The sequence below is a fragment of the Zingiber officinale genome, chromosome 9A (assembly GCF_018446385.1).
Source record: "Zingiber officinale cultivar Zhangliang chromosome 9A, Zo_v1.1, whole genome shotgun sequence".
Classification (NCBI taxonomy): Eukaryota; Viridiplantae; Streptophyta; class Magnoliopsida; order Zingiberales; family Zingiberaceae; genus Zingiber; species Zingiber officinale.
Genome location: NC_056002.1, coordinates 116,683,066 through 116,702,098, shown reverse-complemented (window position 1 = coordinate 116,702,098; position 19,033 = coordinate 116,683,066). Strand labels below are relative to the sequence as shown.

Sequence of the window (19,033 nt, the reverse complement as noted above, 5' to 3'; positions counted from 1 at the left end):
AGTTTATCCAAAGAATGCCTACTTGTTGAACTCAAAGCTAAACCTGAATCTAACACAAAGTTAATCGAGGGTAATGGGTTGAGGAGAAGATTTTTTATGTCAAAAAATGACAAGTTTGATTAAGGAAGGTAATGGGTTTTGCGATTAGCGGGGGAGCGTTGGTAATAGAATTGTAGGAATTATTACTATATTTTTATTCCTACTGACCTTTCCAAGCAGCATAAATGGGAATCAAATATGATTCATTTTCATTCCTGACCCATAAACCTCTTATCAAGTGCCCCCGAAATTGCTTTAGCTAATAAGTACTCATTCAATTAATTTTTTACAAGATTTGTCATGCCTCTCAGCCCTCTTGTATGCTTTGTTGGCACGGATGAAGAAGGAAAAAGAATTCAGCGTGGAAATATATCTCAAGGAAAAAATCATGGAATGATTTTAGGCAAAAGCAAACGAAGGAGGCAATTGATTTAAGGGAAGAAGTAGTTAAAGGAGTTGATGATTTTAGGGTAGAAGCAGTTGAGGGTAATGAGTTGAGGAGAAGATTTTTTTTTGTCAAAAAATGATAGGTTCGATTGAGGAGGGTGATAGGTGTTGCGATTAAAGGCGGAGGGTTGGTAATAGAATTGTAGGAATCATTATTTTATTTTAATTCCTATTGACCTTTCCAAGCAGCATAAATGGGAATCAAATATGATTCATTTTCATTCCTGACCCATAAACCCCTTATCAAGCGCCCCTTAAATTGCTTTAGCTAATAAGTACTCATTCAATTAATTTTTTACAAGATTTTTCATGCCTCTCAACCCTCTTGTATGCTTTGTTGGCACAGATGAAGAAGGAAAAAGAATTCAGAATGGAAATATATCTCAAGAAAAAAGCATGGAATGATTTTAGGTAAAAGCAGTTGAAGGAGGCAAATGATTTTAGGGCAGAAGCAGTCAAAGGAGTTGATGATTTTAGAGGAGGGTAATGGGTTGAGGAGAAGATTTTTTATCAAAAAATGATAGGTTCGATTGAGGAGGGTAATGGTTTTGTGATTAACGGGGGAGGGTTGGTAATAGAATTGTAGGAATCATTACTTTATTTTGATTCCTATTGATCTTTCCAAGCAGCATAAATTGGAATCACATATGATTCATTTTCATTCCTAACCCATAAACCCCTTATCAAGCGCCCCCTAAATTGATTTAGCTAATAAGTACTCATTTAATTAATTTTTTACAAGATTTTTCATGCCTCTCAACCCTCTTGTATGCTTTGTTGGCATGGATGAAGAAGGAAAAAGAATTCAGCATGGAAATATATCTCAAGGAAAAAGCATGGAATGATTTTAGGCAAAAGCAGTCAAAGGAGGCAAATGATTTTAGGGCAAAAGCAGTCAAAGGAGTTAATGATTTTAGGGTAGAAGCAGAGGAGGGTAATGAGTTGAGGAGAAGATTTTTTTTGTCAAAAAATGGCAGGTTTGATTGAGAAGGGTAATGAGTTTTGTGATTAACGGGGGAGGGTTGGTAATAGAATTGTAAGAATCATTACTTTATTTTGATTACTATTGACCTTTCCAAGCAGCATAAATGGGAATCAAATATGATTCATTTTCATTCCTGACCCATAAACCCCTTATCAAGCTCCTCCTAAATTGCTTTAGCTAATAAGTACTCAGTCAATTAATTTTTTACAAGATTTTTCATGCCTCTCAACCCTCGTATATGCTTTGTTGGCACGGAAGGAGAAGGAAAAAAAATTCAGCATGGAAATATATCTCAAGGAAAAGGCATGAAATGATGAAGGATAAAAGTAAACGAGGTGAAGGTAAAGAAAAGCAGTCAGTGTCATCTTCATTGTCGTAGTGAGGTCGGACCTCGCCTAGACCCCATCCCAGTCCGAGTCTGAATCGGACCCTGGCCGGGCCCATAACCGAGTTAATGGGTCGAATACTTGTTGACTTAGTTCTAGCCCATTTAAAGCTATTGAGCTAGCGATTGACCACTGGTTTAACCTGTCAGTTAGATTATATGAAATTTTGTTAAAAAAAATAGCGTTGCCAAGACTTGAACCTGATCTCTTTAGAGAAAACTTAATATCCTAACCAACTAGACTGTAATATATTAATAATTTTATGTGTTAATTAATTATTTAATAACTAATTAATAATTTTCTTTTGCTATATCACTATTCTTAATAGTTAAAAGAAAAATAAGAGAGTAAAAAAATAATTTCTTTCAAATCAGTAATAGTTTGTATATATTAGTGTAATTTAAAATCTATAGAAAAGAAGTAAAAGCAATTTCAACCATAAGACCGATGATTCTAATTGTTATGGGAAAGTAAGAGTTTTTTTTTTTTAAATGGATCTACCGATGGCAGTGTCGGACCTGAGATTTTTAGGTCTGAGGCGAGTACAAAACATGGTACTCTTAAAGTTTAATATTCATATATTTTTTATCAATATAAATATAATAATAGTTGAAATATGAAATCTAGAAATAAAATATAAACAAAATATATCATCAAAAATAATGTCAGAAGTAAATACTAAAAAAATAAAAAATCAAACAAAATATAAAATTCATATTCCAAACTAGTACAGCCACTTGAATATTATTTGTCTTGCATTTTTGAATTAAAAGTATTGATTAAGTTTGCATAATCAACTTTCACAATAATTTTTTTCTTGATAGATAATATAGCTAACTCATTTAGTATTTCTTTCGACATAGTTGATCGAAGATAAGTTTTAATCAACTTCAACTTGAAAAAACTCCTTTTGATGGATGAAACTATAACGGGTATAGTTAGAAAAACTTGATATGCGATATAGCCATTTGGATAACAACCATCCATGATTTTTAAATAATTCAGCATATCAATCGCTCTTTTTGCTTTTCCAGGTAATGAGTATTTTAACAACTTTAGTTCTAGAAATAAATCTGGTTTATTAACATTGGAACACCCATCATATGTTAATGAATTTTGAAGATTGACACATTAGCTCAAGAGACCATCATCATCAATAGACTATAACTTCTTCATACTTAATAGAAATTCAAAGATTTTTTAATACTTTTGAAATTTCTCAAACCGAATTTGAAGAAGAAAGAGCTTAATCAATTATAAATAGGAACTAATTAATTCGAAAAGATTCTTTAGGAAATTGAGTTACCTTTTTACTGTTGATCTCATCAAATTATCTTTTTCTTTGAATGATGCACTTTTCTCGGAAAATATGTTCAATTCTTATTTCACTTGCAAAATGTTTAACTTCAACCAAGATTTGATCAAATTTAGATTTTCTGAACTCTGGGAGAAAAGAAATAAACTCCTCCCTCTCTTCAGCGTGTGAATGTTTGATGAATATGCTGACGTCTTCTCTCTTGTTTAGTGTTTTTTGAACCTATCGATTTCTTTTCTACATAATCACGTTTAAAACTAAGATATGATATTTTTTGGGATACAAATTAAGATATGATTTATTTATCAACTATTACTTATGGACTTCTGAAAATGGGCTCATGCATATCAAACTAATATTTTTAAAAATAAATTTGGTGCCCTAAATTTTTTTGGGCCTGAGGCACTTGTCTCACTTGTTGCACTATAGGTCCGGGCTTGACCGATGGTGATTTAGGATACTCTTATAAAATTATAAGGAATACATATATAACTTATGTAAGTGCAAGCTATTCTTTATTTTTTTTATATAAATTTATAATCTTTAAATATTTTTAAATAATATAATTTTGAACTTTGACGAATCATGAACCGACGATTCTGAACTGTGAACGGTAATCGTCTTGGATGATTAAGGCTAAGCGTCAACCTACTAGAAACCATCAAACTGGTGATTCTGAACCGTTGAACGGTCAGTTTCGAACTTGGGTTGAGTCTAACCTCGCCTGCGACCTTGTGATGAAGTCGCAAGGTAGGACTTCGCTTCCAACAAGGTCGCAAGGCCAAACCTCGCTCGCAGAGAGGTCGCGAGGTCAGATCGTGCTCGCGATGAGGACGAGAGGCTGGACCTCGCCTGCGAGGCCGCGACCTCATGCCTCTTCCGTGACACTTGCGACCTCATGATTGCTTGTCGAGCAACCTAGAAACAGTAGAAGCAAGAAGGAAGGACGGATGAAAATGCATGTTTCGTCCATTTTTGGATGGACAAAAAAAATGTATTAAATTTGATTACCGAACAAATTTAAAATATGTCTGTTGATACTGTTTTAAATAAGTAAACAACCAAAAGTGCTTCAATTGATTTGTAATTCATCCTTTATATGATTCACACCTCTAAGTAAACAGGGTAGTAAGGTAGCTAACCGGGAAGGGATGCTCTCACTTTAACACCACGTAGAGGGTTTATTGGAGGTTTTTTTTTTAAAAAAAAATTAGTTGAATATCCAACTTATGTTGACTAATCCCATAAAAATTTTCTACCAGCTAGAAGGATATATTTGGAAGTACAAACAGGCTCACTCCATCAATAAGCGTTCTTAGGTGTGCCCATTAAATAAAATTCATGTTGAAGATAAAATAGGAGTGAAATTTCTTGGAGGTTTAAAATGTGGGCTGAGGGGTGAATGACTTCAATGAGACATATTAGATAGGGGACAGTGGTCACTCATTCATCATTAGTGAGAACTTTTTCTCATCCTTAAGACCTTAACTACTAGTCCAAACTTTTTATTCTCCCTCTTCGATCATCATACTACTTGGACCTTACCTAACATTAACGGTTATCTAAGCTCCTCGATCGTACTTTATTTAGTCTTAGCCTTTAAAAGTTTCATGCAAATTTTACATAAATTAATCACATCCTCTAAAAAAATATCACTTTAGTTTTCTTTTAAAATTTTGGAAAATTCTTTCTATCCTATAAAACACCAATATCGTAGAACCAATATATGAATTTCACAAATAAAAGTACTTTTTAAATTGTGATCATGATGTTCTTCATCTAATCGATCAATTTGTTACCTCGTTAAACCTTTTTCATCCATGGGATCTTTTGTTTGTAGTTAGATCGTCTTAGTGGGAAGTTTTATTAGGAGGGAAGGAGAAGCGTCTTGTCCGCAGAAGTGCCGCCACTGATAAAATGCTGATCTAAGTCTTAGTGGGAAGCGTATCCCAAGCAATCTAATTCTCCCAATTATCCCTCTTAACACTGCATTGTATTTAAAATGAATATTATTATTATAAATATTTTTTACACATTCCTAAAAATTTCATCTACGTTTATTTTGTTATTTTTTGGAAAAACAAATTATTATTAGTACTTTTTTCAATTCTTTAACAAGTCCATATTTTGAGAGAGCCTTTAATTCCCATTAATCTCGTTATTAATCCTTGATTTACACTTGTTTGTTTTAAAAATATCTTTATATAATTATTTTAAGCTTAACTTAGAAGAAACTCTATCCAATAATTACTAACTCGAATTGCATAAATATTTTTCAAAAAGTTGACATTTGTGATTATTATTATTATTAATTATCTTATGTATTTTAATGATTTGTTTTCGAAAAATAAGGGTCTAAAATGCATTTATGCTTCCAGCTTTCCTCCACGCCCCTGTCGGAAGCTTCCAATTGGTTCTCTCGCGAGACCGCAGAATTAGGGTTCGAACGATGAAACATCGTACCTGATTTAGAGCAATTAATGTCGTGATTCTTCGTCGAGTTCAAGTTGTAGCATTTTCACCCCCGATTCTATCTCGTTGTATCATTCTCATTTTTCTCCAGAACTTGCCTCGGAGTTGGGAATTTTTGGTTTTATGATTTCTATTATTCGAAGCGAAAGAGTGTTTTTTTTTTAATTTCCTTTCGCTTTCTCGATGGCGATCATTGGCGACGCCCTTCGGCAGGCATTCATGCCGGAGCACGAGTATGGGAGGCTCAGGGAGGAGGATCGGGCTTGGGGGCGCCTGCAGCGGCCTCTTGTCACGGCCACCGCGGCCACTGTTGGCTTCGTTGTCCTTGTCTCCGTCGTTGTGAACCTTAACATCGTTTTCCCACGTGAGGCTAGCCAGCGGCCGTTCTGCCGTGATTGGAAGGTTCTCCAGGCTCTGCAGCTGAATATGAGTCAGGAGTCGGAGTTGCATCGGTACCACGGAGCGTTTTATCTGACGGACCAGGAGGTGGTCGATTACTATTGGATGGTGGTCTTCGTACCCTCCGCAATTATCTTCTTGGTCTCTGTTGCGTACCTCGTCTCAGGTCTAGTTTATTTTAATCTTCCCACTCTCTTTTTTTAATTGCTTGATTTATGCCCGTAACTTTCCGCATATTGATGGACTGTCATCTTAAACATTCATAGTTTCTCAATATTTAGTTAGGAACATTTTTGATTGCATCGTTTCTTGAGGCTGCAGAAAAATGTTGATTTTTTTCCCCAAGAGATATTTCTCTAGAGTTGGTATCATGTGCAAAGTGGCTACAAGGACAAATTTCCTGGGAATCTTTAAATATAAAGTGGATTCTACAGCAATTTTCTTAAAGATTTTGTTTAGAAGATAATGTTGCATGTTGTTTCAATAATATGTTTATTGGTTGGTGAAATATATTGTCAAAATTTATAGTATTTTACTGAGAAACAACAAGATAATGGTTCTTACCTGTAAAAAAATGAGCAAGAATGAAATGCTAATACAATTGGAAAACAATGTATAATTTAACTTGGAAATGTGAGGTCTGCTAGGCACTGACCTAAGAGTAAGACGTGTCCCACTTGCAAAGTTTGCGACCTTGCCTATAAGGTACAACCCAATAATCCTCCATTGGCAGCATTTAGGATGAAATCCCCCATATGATCGACCTCATGTTTTGCCCTAAAAAATAAAACAAACTAAATCAAAGTAGAAACCATTCTTGGGAAAACATCTGAACATGCTTCATTTGTGAAATTGAGATGCTTTATGAGAGAAGGCAACATTGGATTCTTCCTAGATGCTGCTACAACCAATTAAAAATTTAATTACTGAGCAATTGATTTATACCATGGCACCAAGAGGTGAATATTATGAACGTAATGCAACTCTGTATCTCTATATCAATAGATTTTATCCCCTTCTAATGGAACAGTTACAATAAAATATCCTGGAATTTTTTTGCCAATATTCAGACTGTTATAGACTTATTGGTATACCATGTAGATAATGATAGACTTATTGCTATACCATGTAGATAATCCTAGTCCTTCATTTATTTAATTAAAGGGGTTTTCTAGAAATATTAATATAATTAACTTCTAATGTTTTAATGATGTCTAGATAGGCAATTGACCTCTAAACACTATTCTGGTGATCCAGATTTGCAACATGCACAGAGGCTAGAGATTCAACTTGAGATAGTTGACTATCTAATTTTTATAGTCCTATTTTGAATGCAAAAAACTAAGCGAAAGAGTTTAAAGAATTCCTACCCGTCCAAATTCATTTTGCTATACTTTTGATGTGCTCAGAGTGTTGGCATTGTACAATAGTGAAACTAGCCCAGGATTGTACTTTAACAACAACAACAACCAAGCCTTATCCCACTAGGTGACATCGGTTATATGGATCCTCTTATATCATTGAGTTCTATCTCCTACTATAACATCATCTATACTTAAATAAATTTTATCTTATTTGATTGTTGCTAACCAAGTCTTTTTTAGTCTTCCTCTTCTTGGTTTGATATGCGCGTTTGTCATAGTTTTACATTGTCTAATTGGAGCATTTATTGTTCGTGTATATGTCCGTACCATCTTAAATGTGCCTCTCGGAGTTTGCCCTCAATAGATGTAACTTTGATTTTCTCTCTAATGCTCTTATTTCTTATTCTGTCCATTTTTGTATATCCACATATTCACCTTAACATCCTCATCTCTGCTCTCATCTTCTGCTCATGTGCTCGAGTTGGATTGTACTCTAATATGGAAAAAACAAATTTAAATGTTGACACCATTCACAGTAGTTGCTTGTAAATGTATGTTTGTAACTAACTGCATAACATATTTATTTTGATTAACGTTATGAATGCTAAATATAATTGCCTTATTGCTACTGGTTGTATGGACCATTGGTCATGATCATTCTGCTTTTTTTTTTAATTATTATTTTTTTAATTTTATAACATTGAGAATGTAGCTAATTTTTAAAATGAGTATGAGGCTTAGCATGCACAAAATTGTATTCTCACATGCCACTTTATATATACTTCGTGTTGAAAATTGCTGCACTGTTGTCTTAGTGAGGCTTGTTTCATCTTAGTAAAGTGCCTGAATTTCTTTTTTTTTAGTTTTATATCCTTTTGATCTTATACTCAGGTATACTCATTCAGTACTATATATAAAAGTCTCAAAAACTTTTGTATGTTAGCAAATCATATTTGCCACTTGTATAGTAAAGAACAATATGTTTTGGATGTGAATTGCTCATGCTACTTATTTTTGACATGTTTCATCTCAAAGTTTGTAGTTCCTTTTGACTTACTTTCATTTCATAAGCTTGTTCTGATTTTGAAAATAGCTGCTTTGTTGTCTTTTGTCAGACTTAGTTTATGCATTATTGTGTTTTTGTTATTTTGTAGGAATAGCCGTGGCTTATGCTGCACCAAGAAGTCATCCATGTCTCAAGATAGTTGAGAATAACTTCTGCGCTTCCAGAAGGGGTAAGTAGTTTTCTTTCACTGGCATCTTGATGTGAATTTGATTTGAATCAGTTTCACAAAGAGGAATCTATAATGTTTGGATGCAAGTGTAAACTTGAGAACAATTCCAATTCTCGTGTTTGTTCCTTATACTGTTTTTGGTAAATTAGCTTCAAATATAATGAATACTTTTCACAAACTAAATACATACAAGAATAATTGTTTGCACAGGTAACACAAATGGTGCATTTTACAAGTAAAGGAAGGCATACGATCATGCAAACAATGCAAATCTCACAATCTAACAAGATCATTCAAAACTCAGAAAGGAAAAAAAATCAATCAAGCAACCAAGAAATTGTAATTACCCAAGTACAAAACTCTTCTCTACTTTAGATGAAACAATTATGTTTCAGATGTATAACTTCTCCATATCACGCACTCAACGTTAAAAAATAAGTAAAAGGTGCAATTAACTTTCATATTTATCAAAGAGCATAATTATTTCCTAAAATATTCTTTTTCTTTTTTTGATATAAAAACTAAGAAATTGCGGCCTCTACGACCTGGTGTGATGTCGTTGTTGGTGGCTGTGACCTGCTGCAAAATCGCTACCAAGCTATTGTGATTTCACAGTTGTTCATGGTTTGGCTGAGATTTCACAGCCATTGGTCATGCCTAGTTGTGCTTTCGCAGCTGGTTGCAGCCTCCTCTCTATGAAATCGTGGCCAGGTCCAAGCAACTGTGATAGGCTGCAAAAGCGCAGCCAAGTGGCTGCAATTTCATGGTTGGTTGTGGCCTAGCTGCGATTTTGCAGCCGGTCGCTGCCTATTGGCGGCCACAATTTTGTGGCCGGTTGGGTCTAGGCAGTTGTGATCGGCTGCGAAATTATAACCACCGCAGCCTGATTGCATTTTCGTGGTCGGTTGTGTCTATGGATGCAATTTTGCTGTCGTCGATCATTGTCTAGCTGCGATTTCACAACCAATCATGGTCTCTTGACTGTGAATCATGGCCACGTCCAGGTGGCCGGGATCGACTGCAAAATTGCGGAGAAATTGCGGTTGCGATTTTTGGCCAATCAAGGCCTGGCTGCGATTTTGCAGTCACTCACCAATTTGCAGCTGATCACTACCTGCCAACAACATGATTGTGGGGTGCATTGAATATGAACTCTAGGTACCTAAAGTGAAGAAAGATCTTATGTATCGGGATCGAGGTTGCCTTCATATTGTGGGGTGCATTGAATATGACCGAATAGGTTAACCCACAAATAGAAGATCCATATTAGGCATTACATTCTTGTAAAAGGCAATTTGATTTTCTCAATGAACCAGAAGGAAATTGTTATAACTAGATTTAGTTCAAATGCAGAATACAGGGTTATAACCTACATCTACATGTGTGTTTATTCGTCTTAAATAATTAATGTTGAGTTGGGATATGCTTATAGAGAGCCGATAATTAGTATTGTGACAACTAAGCTACCGTGTATATAGCTTCAATTTAATATTGAATGAGGTGAGTCACTTTCTCAAAGGGAGGGTGCAATCCTATCAAATTGCCACTTCATCAGTTAGCTACAATATTAGTTGGCAGATTTATGAACCAAGACTCTAAGAGGTACTAAGGAGGTATTGGATGGAGCATATCTATAGCAAATTGGGTTTTCCTAATATCTTTGAGTGAAATTGAGGGAGAATTTTGATGACCTGATTGTATATAACATATTTATAATTTTGCAATGCATAGTTAAACATAGACCATGGGAGCTATGTGAATTTAAAACTAATAGTTTTCCCTGTTACAACAGGAATCAAGTCTATGCTTTTCATATTGCAAATCCATATTGAGAATGATTTTTTATTCTCAAGTTGTTGAAGTATGCACTAAATTATGCTTGAGCTCAAGTGAACAGCAAACTCGATGTTAAATCTGACAAAGAACTTGAATTATTTGTTTGTTACTTAAATAATGAAAACTATTAACAAAATTAAATTTCTGGTTTTCATGCCTATTCTTTAACATTCACAATTATTTATTTTTCACAGTTTTATAATTTACTTGCACATCCAACCATTTAAGGTCTTCATTGGACAGTTGGTTCTTTTGATTATTATACTGTTAGCAACACAGGCATTTTATATCGCATCTCGGTTCCTTATTTATTTTGTGTTGTATTCTCTTATAAGCGATTTCACTTTTTTCAGGTGGAGTCCGCTGCCTTTCCCTTCTCAACATTGTGTTTGCTCTTATCTTTGGTCTCATGGCTCTTTTCCTCGGGTCAAGCCTACTGACAATGGGCAATAGCTGCTCAATGCCACTCTTTTGGTCCTACGAGATTGCTTCTTGGGGTTTGGTCATATTATACAGCGGCACTGCCTACATCTTGAGAAGAAAAGCAGCTGTCATACTCGATGAGGGTGACTATGCTAGTCACAATCTCGGGCTGGAGATGTTGGAACCCTCAACGATAGTGACTCCTGATGTGGAAAGGCGTGTTAATGAAGGCTTCAAAGCTTGGATGGGTTCTTCCCTTCTTTCCTCGGACGAAGAAGATGGTCCGGATGACTATCTTGAGGAAGCTAGTCTAATCTTAGCAGACGAAGATCGATAACAAAGGTTTATTTAGATTGTGCAATAGTTAAGCCTCCATTTTGTTACCCAAAGATGTAAATACAACTAATTTTGAGGTAGATGTTTTGCGCTAAGCTAAACGGCCGAATTACATCATGTGGAATGTAAATAGATGAGCTGGGAGTGTTCATGCATCATCATGCGGTCCTACAAAATAAGAGTTGTCGGGATGTCTTTTGAACAGATTGAAAAATTTTCAAGTTTGTTATCTCTGAAGATGTTCATTGAGCCGCTAGGATGAGTACTTTTGGTTACTCGCTCAGAAGCGGCTTGGTAGCAAGTTGATCAAGGATATGGGGATTAGTTTGTGTTAGGCCTCCCCTATCGTCTAAAGGGATACGACTTTCACCAGAGGCAAGCTTATCATCCCAGTCTAAGCTAGGCTCTTTTCTTACACAGTAATTGAATGAGTAAGCGGCGCCTACCTAGTCTTCGAGTCGTCTAGCTCTCTAGGTTATCCTAGAAAGCTTTCAGGTTTAGTTGTTGTTGCTCTACCTTCTTCCTGCGGTTAAGCTTTTGATGTAAGATATCTTCGTCTAGCCCTACAAAAAGTTGTTAACTATCTGTAGGTAGTCTCTACTCTTGTAAATGTTTTACAAATATGATCAAACTTGATAAACAAAGATTCTTAATTTTTTGTCAATTGTTCAAATTAACCCTTTATAGGATTGTTTTCTAATACTTGGAATTTATGATATGACTTGAAGATGACTATATTTCCTTATGTAATGGCTACGTTTATTATGCCATTCAATTTCATATAGATGGCTATATTTCATGATCTTGAAAATATGATAACACTTTCTTCATGATTTTTTTTTCTATTTTTAGATTTCATTTTCCCAAAAAATAACATTAAGGAATTTGAAAGCGGAAATAAATATTTATCATTAACCTTTGAATACCAATCAATCACCTCTTACAAATTCATAAATGTCAAAAAGTAAATTATAAGTACTTATTTTGTTGTTCTTTTCAATCTTCAAATTCTATTTTTTTTTTGTTTGGAGAAATGAAAAATAAAAACCTATCATTTCCAAGAACATATTTAATCACATTCCCGGCATGTTAAAAACTCTTGCTTTCGGGTCCATGTTTACACTTGCTGGTATGATACCTATCATCCTTGATTCAGTTCAATAAAACACATCTATTGTCAACTGACTTGTCCCTTTTCGATGTGTCAAAAAATTAAAATAAAAATTATTGACTCTTGCATAGTCACTGATCTAGTTTACTAGACATTTTCAGAGATTACTGGAAATCTCCTCAGAAACGCCTGAGATTGATTTAGTAGCACGCCACTTGAGTTTATAATCATTTCTATGCTCATGTATGGCTCACATAAAAATGACAAGGAATGAGCAGCACATGAGGAGGAACTCATGAAGGAAGGGAGGCAGAATCTTGGTTGTCTTCCTTGTGTTTGCTCCTTAGACAGCAGCTAGCAAGAGCTGTTCGGCGTTCTCTCTTTTCCTAGTTTGTGTCAGCTTCCTTCTTTTCCTATGCTTCTTGGAAGTCTTCAGTCGCGAGCCGTGGAGCATGGTGTGGGGTTTCTTATACCTCACAGACTTTCAAGCCTATCAAAGTATGCTAAATTCTTTGCTTTTGCAGCATCAGGAAGTGTCCTCTTCTTCGTGTCATTTGCGTTTGAAATGCCTTTACAGATTCCTTCATTCTTCTTTTCTGTCTCTGAAGCAGCATCGAGGACGTCCTCGATTTGTGACATCACAGTGAAAGCTAAACTCTCTAAAACTCTCGAGTAGCTTTCCAAGATGGACTGCCCAACATCCTGAACAAAAATTGAAATAATTATCAAAGAGCCTACATTCATTTTTATCATCAACTTCATTCTTTGCTAAGATAAAAGAAAGGTTTGATTTTGAACAGAATTCTGCTTACTCACTTTGCAGTACTGTATTTTGCTCGTGTCAAGAACTGATTGAGGAAGGCCACGAAACCGCTGCTTGATAAGGAGTAAAATGGTCTCGGCTCGTTCCTCAAACTGCTCCCTCTTCTGCAAGCTGATTGGTGAAGCCCATGATGTTTTATTCTCCTTGTTCTGCAACTTCCGCTTCCAAATGACAATCGATGCCTCAATTCGATTTACGAGATCAAGGATCTTGTACTCGGTCGACAGGTCCATTGATTTGAGGAATTGTTCAAGGTCGAAGACCTCATCAGTTATGCTCCTGTAAATTGCATCACCAAGGCAAGCTTTCCCATTCTGCAGCATTTGGAGACATTTATTCGACTGCAATCTACTATTTAAATCAAATCCTGGAATATGCTTACTTGGAATATCATACAACTTTGCATAGAGAGGTTAATTTCGCAAAAGAGTTGCCTCGGAATTGTATTTCTTTTATTTCCCTTTTTCTCGTTTCACATATCAGTAAAGATACTGAAATCATGCTCTTTTTACACTACTAACATTCTAATTTATCGTCATATATAAGTATTGCATTATAACTGAAACGATCTCAGTCATTGTGGTAAGTTGAACTCGGTGATGTAAAAAATATCATGGCTATACACATATCATTTATTCAAGATTTTGTACAGATAAGGGAAATACAAATGAATAATATGCTCTAATATATTTTAAATGTTAAAGAATATCAAGCGCAATAAAGAACATTTGAGAGAACTCTTCCAAACTAACAAATTTACTCAATACTAGAAAGACGAGAACAACTAAGATCCTAAAGATGAACAGATGTCACAGACGAAAATTCAATATGGTCTCTGAATATCTGAAGTAATAAGGGAGATCAATATTTACATGGCAAACATACTAATGAACAAATATCGAACTGAAATTACCCAATATGGAGAGGACAATAATGCCTTACCTTTGGCAGGGATTCTAGGTAAACTCCAGGGATTTCCATTTCCATTAGAACCTGAGAGTTTATAGCCATAGCTGCCTTGAGAACCTGATTAACAGAATCTTTCTGAAATTGAAGCCATTTTTGGGAAACTTCAGATAGTCCATTTGGATGGACTTTCACGATCGGAAGCCACCATTTGCCATCATTTTTGTTTGAATTTTCCTTCTCAGATTCATTAGCATCCTTAGATACATACCAAAACTCATTATGATCTTTGAAGTTGTCAAGATAGTCCTGACATGAGATATAACAAGGGAAGAAACCAATATCAATATGTAAGAAATAAAACAAGAACTTGGTGCTGAGTTATTTACAAGAAAATGAGAAGGTAGTCGTACAAGAAGCAATGCATCGAGCTTTCTCAATGCAGGGATAGCCATTTGAAGATCTCTGCGTTGCACTGTCACCATAACCTGTAAAAGAAAACGAGACTTTAAGGTGCATGCAGATCCGAAGCAATTGTTATTCCATATCAAGCGGACTACTACTACTAATAATAATAATAATCAGATGCTAAAAAATCACTACTAAGCTGACCTCCATGTTGGATCCATGATCAGTTTTTTGTTGTGAAGGAATGAAGTCTACAATATGATCGGCGACAGATAGTATCCAATCAATTTGTTTTCTCCATCTAACTTTTCTTTCAGTAGGCATAGGTTCTAGACGCCGCTGTTCACTAAATACAGAGGCTGCATTAAGCAAGAAACAAATAATTACGAGCAATTTAAGTTATCTCCCATAGACCTAAGGAGATCATTTTCGTGTATGAAAATTCATTAGTTGAAGGAATTATAAATTTAACAGAACCAGGCATGTGATAATTTGCATCTTGGCACAGAAAAAGCCTGTCAATCTATCAAAACAAAAATAATTTCATCCAACTGCTATAGGTAAACTTAGCCACGAAATTTTAAGCGGTTACAATTTGTAAAGCACAACCAAACAATGAATAAACTCTCTCTACGAATTACATGAACAGTAGCTAAGTACCAAAACATCCAACGAAAAATTTGCATGACAACTTTGTGACACTACTGCAAGTGTTGCTTTAGCAATGAAATTGTAATTGGTTACAATTTGTGAAGCACAATCAAACAATGAGTAAGCATTCTCTCTATGAGTTACATGAACAGCAGCTAAGTAACAATGCATCATACGAAAAGTTTGCATGGCAACTTAGTGAAACTACTGAAAGTGTTGCTCTAGCTTTGAAAATGAAATCTCAAAGGAAACATCAAGAAATCAGATACATGAAAGATACCAGCAAGATTTGTGATGGCATTGGACAGAGCAAGAGCTGATGACACTCCTTTACCACCACCAGACATGTCTTCACCCAAAAGTAGCTTTGAAAACTTTTCCTTCACTATCTCCATTTCTGCACCAAAACAAGTTACAAAAATAGATTATTAGAAAAAGTAAACAAATTACAAGGTTGCTATCAATATTGAAGTCAAAACCAAGATAAAACTAGTAAAAGACCAATATATAATTTTCTAGTAGCTGTGCTAATTTATTCAATTAAATGCAAAAACTAAGTACATTAATTAGCTGTGCTAATTAAGTACATTAATTGCAAATTTTAGTTGGAAAAAAATAGAAGGAAAGGACATAGGAAAGATACAAAAGTCTACCCTCTTTCCTTCAAAAAAGAGGTTTTTGAAGCTTTAAAAGACTCCAAAACACATGAATAATGGATATATCTTCATTTGGGCATAACGTCATTCACCTGAAGGGCATCTGTTTAGGCGGGCACCTTTTCCTCGCAAGGTAGGCATTGCCTCATTCTGCTGCCTTTCAAGCCGGCATCCGACCTTCCTTCCCTTGCTATGGAAGATCGCTTTCCCCTCCATTGCCGCATTAATCCCACACGCACTCTGCATGACCAGACTTGGCGGTTTGCGCGCGGAGGCATCGCAAGCCTCCTCGCGTTTCCCCGCCGCGTCACCTCCGTGCGCCGGCTTGAGAAATCGAACTATGACAGGATTCACCGCTCCATACTTCGACCGCAGAGCATTAGACCGGCGCAGCGCACATCTCTGAGAGGAAGAGCCGCCGGCCAAAGAAGATGTCGAGGTCATGGGAAAGGTGAGAACTTGATACGCTGGGAGGTCGAGGACGATGGCTCGGAGGTGTAATCAATGCCAAAGGAGCAATCTTGACGGCTCTTTCTGTTTACCTGGTGGACTTTACCATCAACCTCGGGGATGCGTCAGTGTATATGTAGTGTAGGGAATGTACTCGATAGGTGATTAAAATAGGAGAGAGTGGTTGTCTTGGTTTGGTGGCCACGGCGGCAGAGCGGTTAGCGCTGCTGGTCTTGTTGCTCTGTTAGAGTTCTGAGGCATGCACGAGTGCAACTCGGCGCCGATGAAGATATGCCATTGCTTCACATTGATCGTAACTTAAAAAAACTCTTCCTTCTGTTTGTTTTGTTTTTTTTTTCCTTCTCACCGGATGCACACCTTCGGAAAAAAAAAAAAAACTCACCCGATAATTTACCTCCTGTAGTCCTGTGAGAAATTTCTTGGACGAACGTAATTAACATTTGATACAGTAATTTTTAATTATCCAAATCACCTTACTAAGTTTTAAAATTATTAAATTAGATACCCATATTCATTTTAATTTTTTTTTCATCATTCCGAGCGAGCTCTTTAGGCTCATGAGCATTTCGGCAAAAAACAATTATTTTTAAAAATAAATTAATCGTTATCGTATAGCAATTGATTTGAGGTATGATATAATCAGAAGAACTAGACGAACATATAGAACTTAATTTCATGTCATTATAAACTCTCTATGTCTATTAGTGAAATCGACTGATGGTCGAAACTGGTTGATAGATCTAGAAAACTCAGAATGACATATGATTTTTTAAATATAAATTGACCATTTAAAAAAATAATCAATTATTATAGTGCAGTTATTGATTTGGGATTTTACTATACAGTAAAAAGGGATAAAATGAGTATGGCCATCTGATTTAATAATTTTGAAACTTAGTTATGGTTGAATATTTTAAAACTTTAGACACATGGGTTGGTAATTTTTATTTTTTTACAAAACTCAAAAGAGTGCATAATTTTTTTTCAATTCATAAAAGGGTCGCCGCCCACTTTATTATTATTTTTTTATCAAAAGCATCTTCACTATGCTGTCAACTCATATAATTACGAACAATCATTTAATATATTTTTCCTATTATTATCTCTCCGAAGATATTAAATCAGAAGCGCATTGCAGTAGTTATGAAACGATAGATATTACATATATTATAACAGTTACAAAATAATAATAATGATTTTATAATTATTATAATATGAATATTAAATGAGTAGGTCAAATTTGTATTATAATATCTATAAAATTATGGTTACTATACTAGTTACAGCAACTACGATTTCATAACTACTACAATGTGAATGATAGATGAATAGAGTTGAATCTGCATGGTAACAACTATGATTTTGTGAATATTTTTGAATATGTTAAATATGCATTGTAGCAGTCATGATTTCATAACTGCTACAACACACTTGATCGATTCAGAATTTAGGCGGGAGATAAAAAATAAAAATAAAAATGATAATCCCAGTTAGTTTCAATGACTATCCCTAGGGGTGACCGGTCGGTCCCACGAAAATTTCCTATCGACCATTAGGGTAAATCGAGAAGTGCACGCGGTGGTTAGTCCAGAAGCCCAGTATCTTTTTTGTTACACCTTCTATTTGGAGGAAAAATTCCTGTAAATATATCATAACTGAGATTTGAACCGTGAGTGTCTGGGTGATAATTTAGATATTTTATTATGACACCATTGTCTCGGAAACGGTGAAAGATAAAAATAAAAACAATATATTGAAGGATAATTGAGTAATTATATTTGAGTGATTGGAGGGATAAGGACCATAAGGTGATCTTTTGAGTTTTGCCCTAAGTTGAAACGAGTTAGATTAAAGGCTGTCAATTCAGTTTTTTTACACGGTTCATTTAAAAGACACTTTTAACCTCTAATTTTATACATTTAAACTTGAATTAAATAAGTAGGGTGATGAACATATCGATCTCTTTATAACATGAACAAATGAATCGTGTTTGTCAATTTAAATATCATCTTTCAATATTTGGATTTGTATATTAAAAAAATATAGATTCATTATATTAACGATCTCTTATAGATATGGAAAGAAATAAATATATATACATAAGCGTTAGATGTATAATGAGATAAATATCAAATTGTCAGTTCCTAAGAATTAACCACTGACTATTACATTAAAAGTATCATACGTCCACCATATATGCTACGCATTAGGGTTTGGAATTGTATATTAACCATCATGTTTACTGTTGTTTTCGGTACTGTTGATAAATCTAGGTCTAATTATAATAAATATAAAACAAACATTTAAGAAATTAGTAAATAAAAATAAAAAAATTAAAAAAATAAAAAAGAATATATATTATGGAGATAAGTTGATGAAAATGAAAATTTTCCCATTGATTTTCTATCTTCAATTCAACAAATCACTCTTCACATTTTTAAAAAAAAAATCTACAAATTAATAACAAAAACTGAAAAAAAATATTTAAAAAATTCACCGACCAAAGGCAAACATTTTATAATTTTCGTTTCGGACAATTAGAAGTCATTCTCATTGGTTGCAATTACAATGAAGTTGATCATAATGAACGTTTTACAACATCTAGGTGATGTTAATAGGATAGATGATCATAATGAACGTTTTACAACATCTAGGTGGTTAATAGGATGATTGCATTGAATACACTTATGCATATTTGCTAAAGTGTGATTGTCAAAGTCGAAGAGGAGCTTTGACGAAGAGGAGCTTTACGCAGCGATCAAATTATTAA

General features: G+C 34.9%; 2 protein-coding genes across 2 annotated transcripts; one reads left to right on the top strand and one right to left on the bottom strand.

Moving 5' to 3' along the window:
- The first annotated feature begins 5,553 nt into the window (after positions 1-5,553).
- LOC122021039 lies at positions 5,554-11,319 on the top strand. The gene is made up of 3 exons (XM_042579105.1): positions 5,554-6,209; positions 8,562-8,642; positions 10,832-11,319. Exons 1-3 carry the CDS (start codon positions 5,828-5,830, stop codon positions 11,236-11,238), a joined length of 870 nt encoding a protein of 289 aa, XP_042435039.1. The 5' UTR covers positions 5,554-5,827; the 3' UTR covers positions 11,239-11,319.
- A 1,130-nt stretch (positions 11,320-12,449) lies between these two features.
- Positions 12,450-16,557, bottom strand: LOC122018607 (rho guanine nucleotide exchange factor 8-like). Its single transcript, XM_042575970.1, has 7 exons — positions 15,885-16,557; positions 15,417-15,533; positions 14,690-14,844; positions 14,491-14,565; positions 14,114-14,386; positions 13,165-13,485; positions 12,450-13,050 (listed from the first exon to the last, which is right to left on the bottom strand). The coding sequence occupies exons 1-7, from the start codon at positions 16,234-16,236 to the stop codon at positions 12,823-12,825; spliced, it is 1,521 nt and encodes a 506-aa protein (XP_042431904.1). The 5' UTR covers positions 16,237-16,557; the 3' UTR covers positions 12,450-12,822.
- Between the last annotated feature and the right edge of the window lie 2,476 nt (positions 16,558-19,033).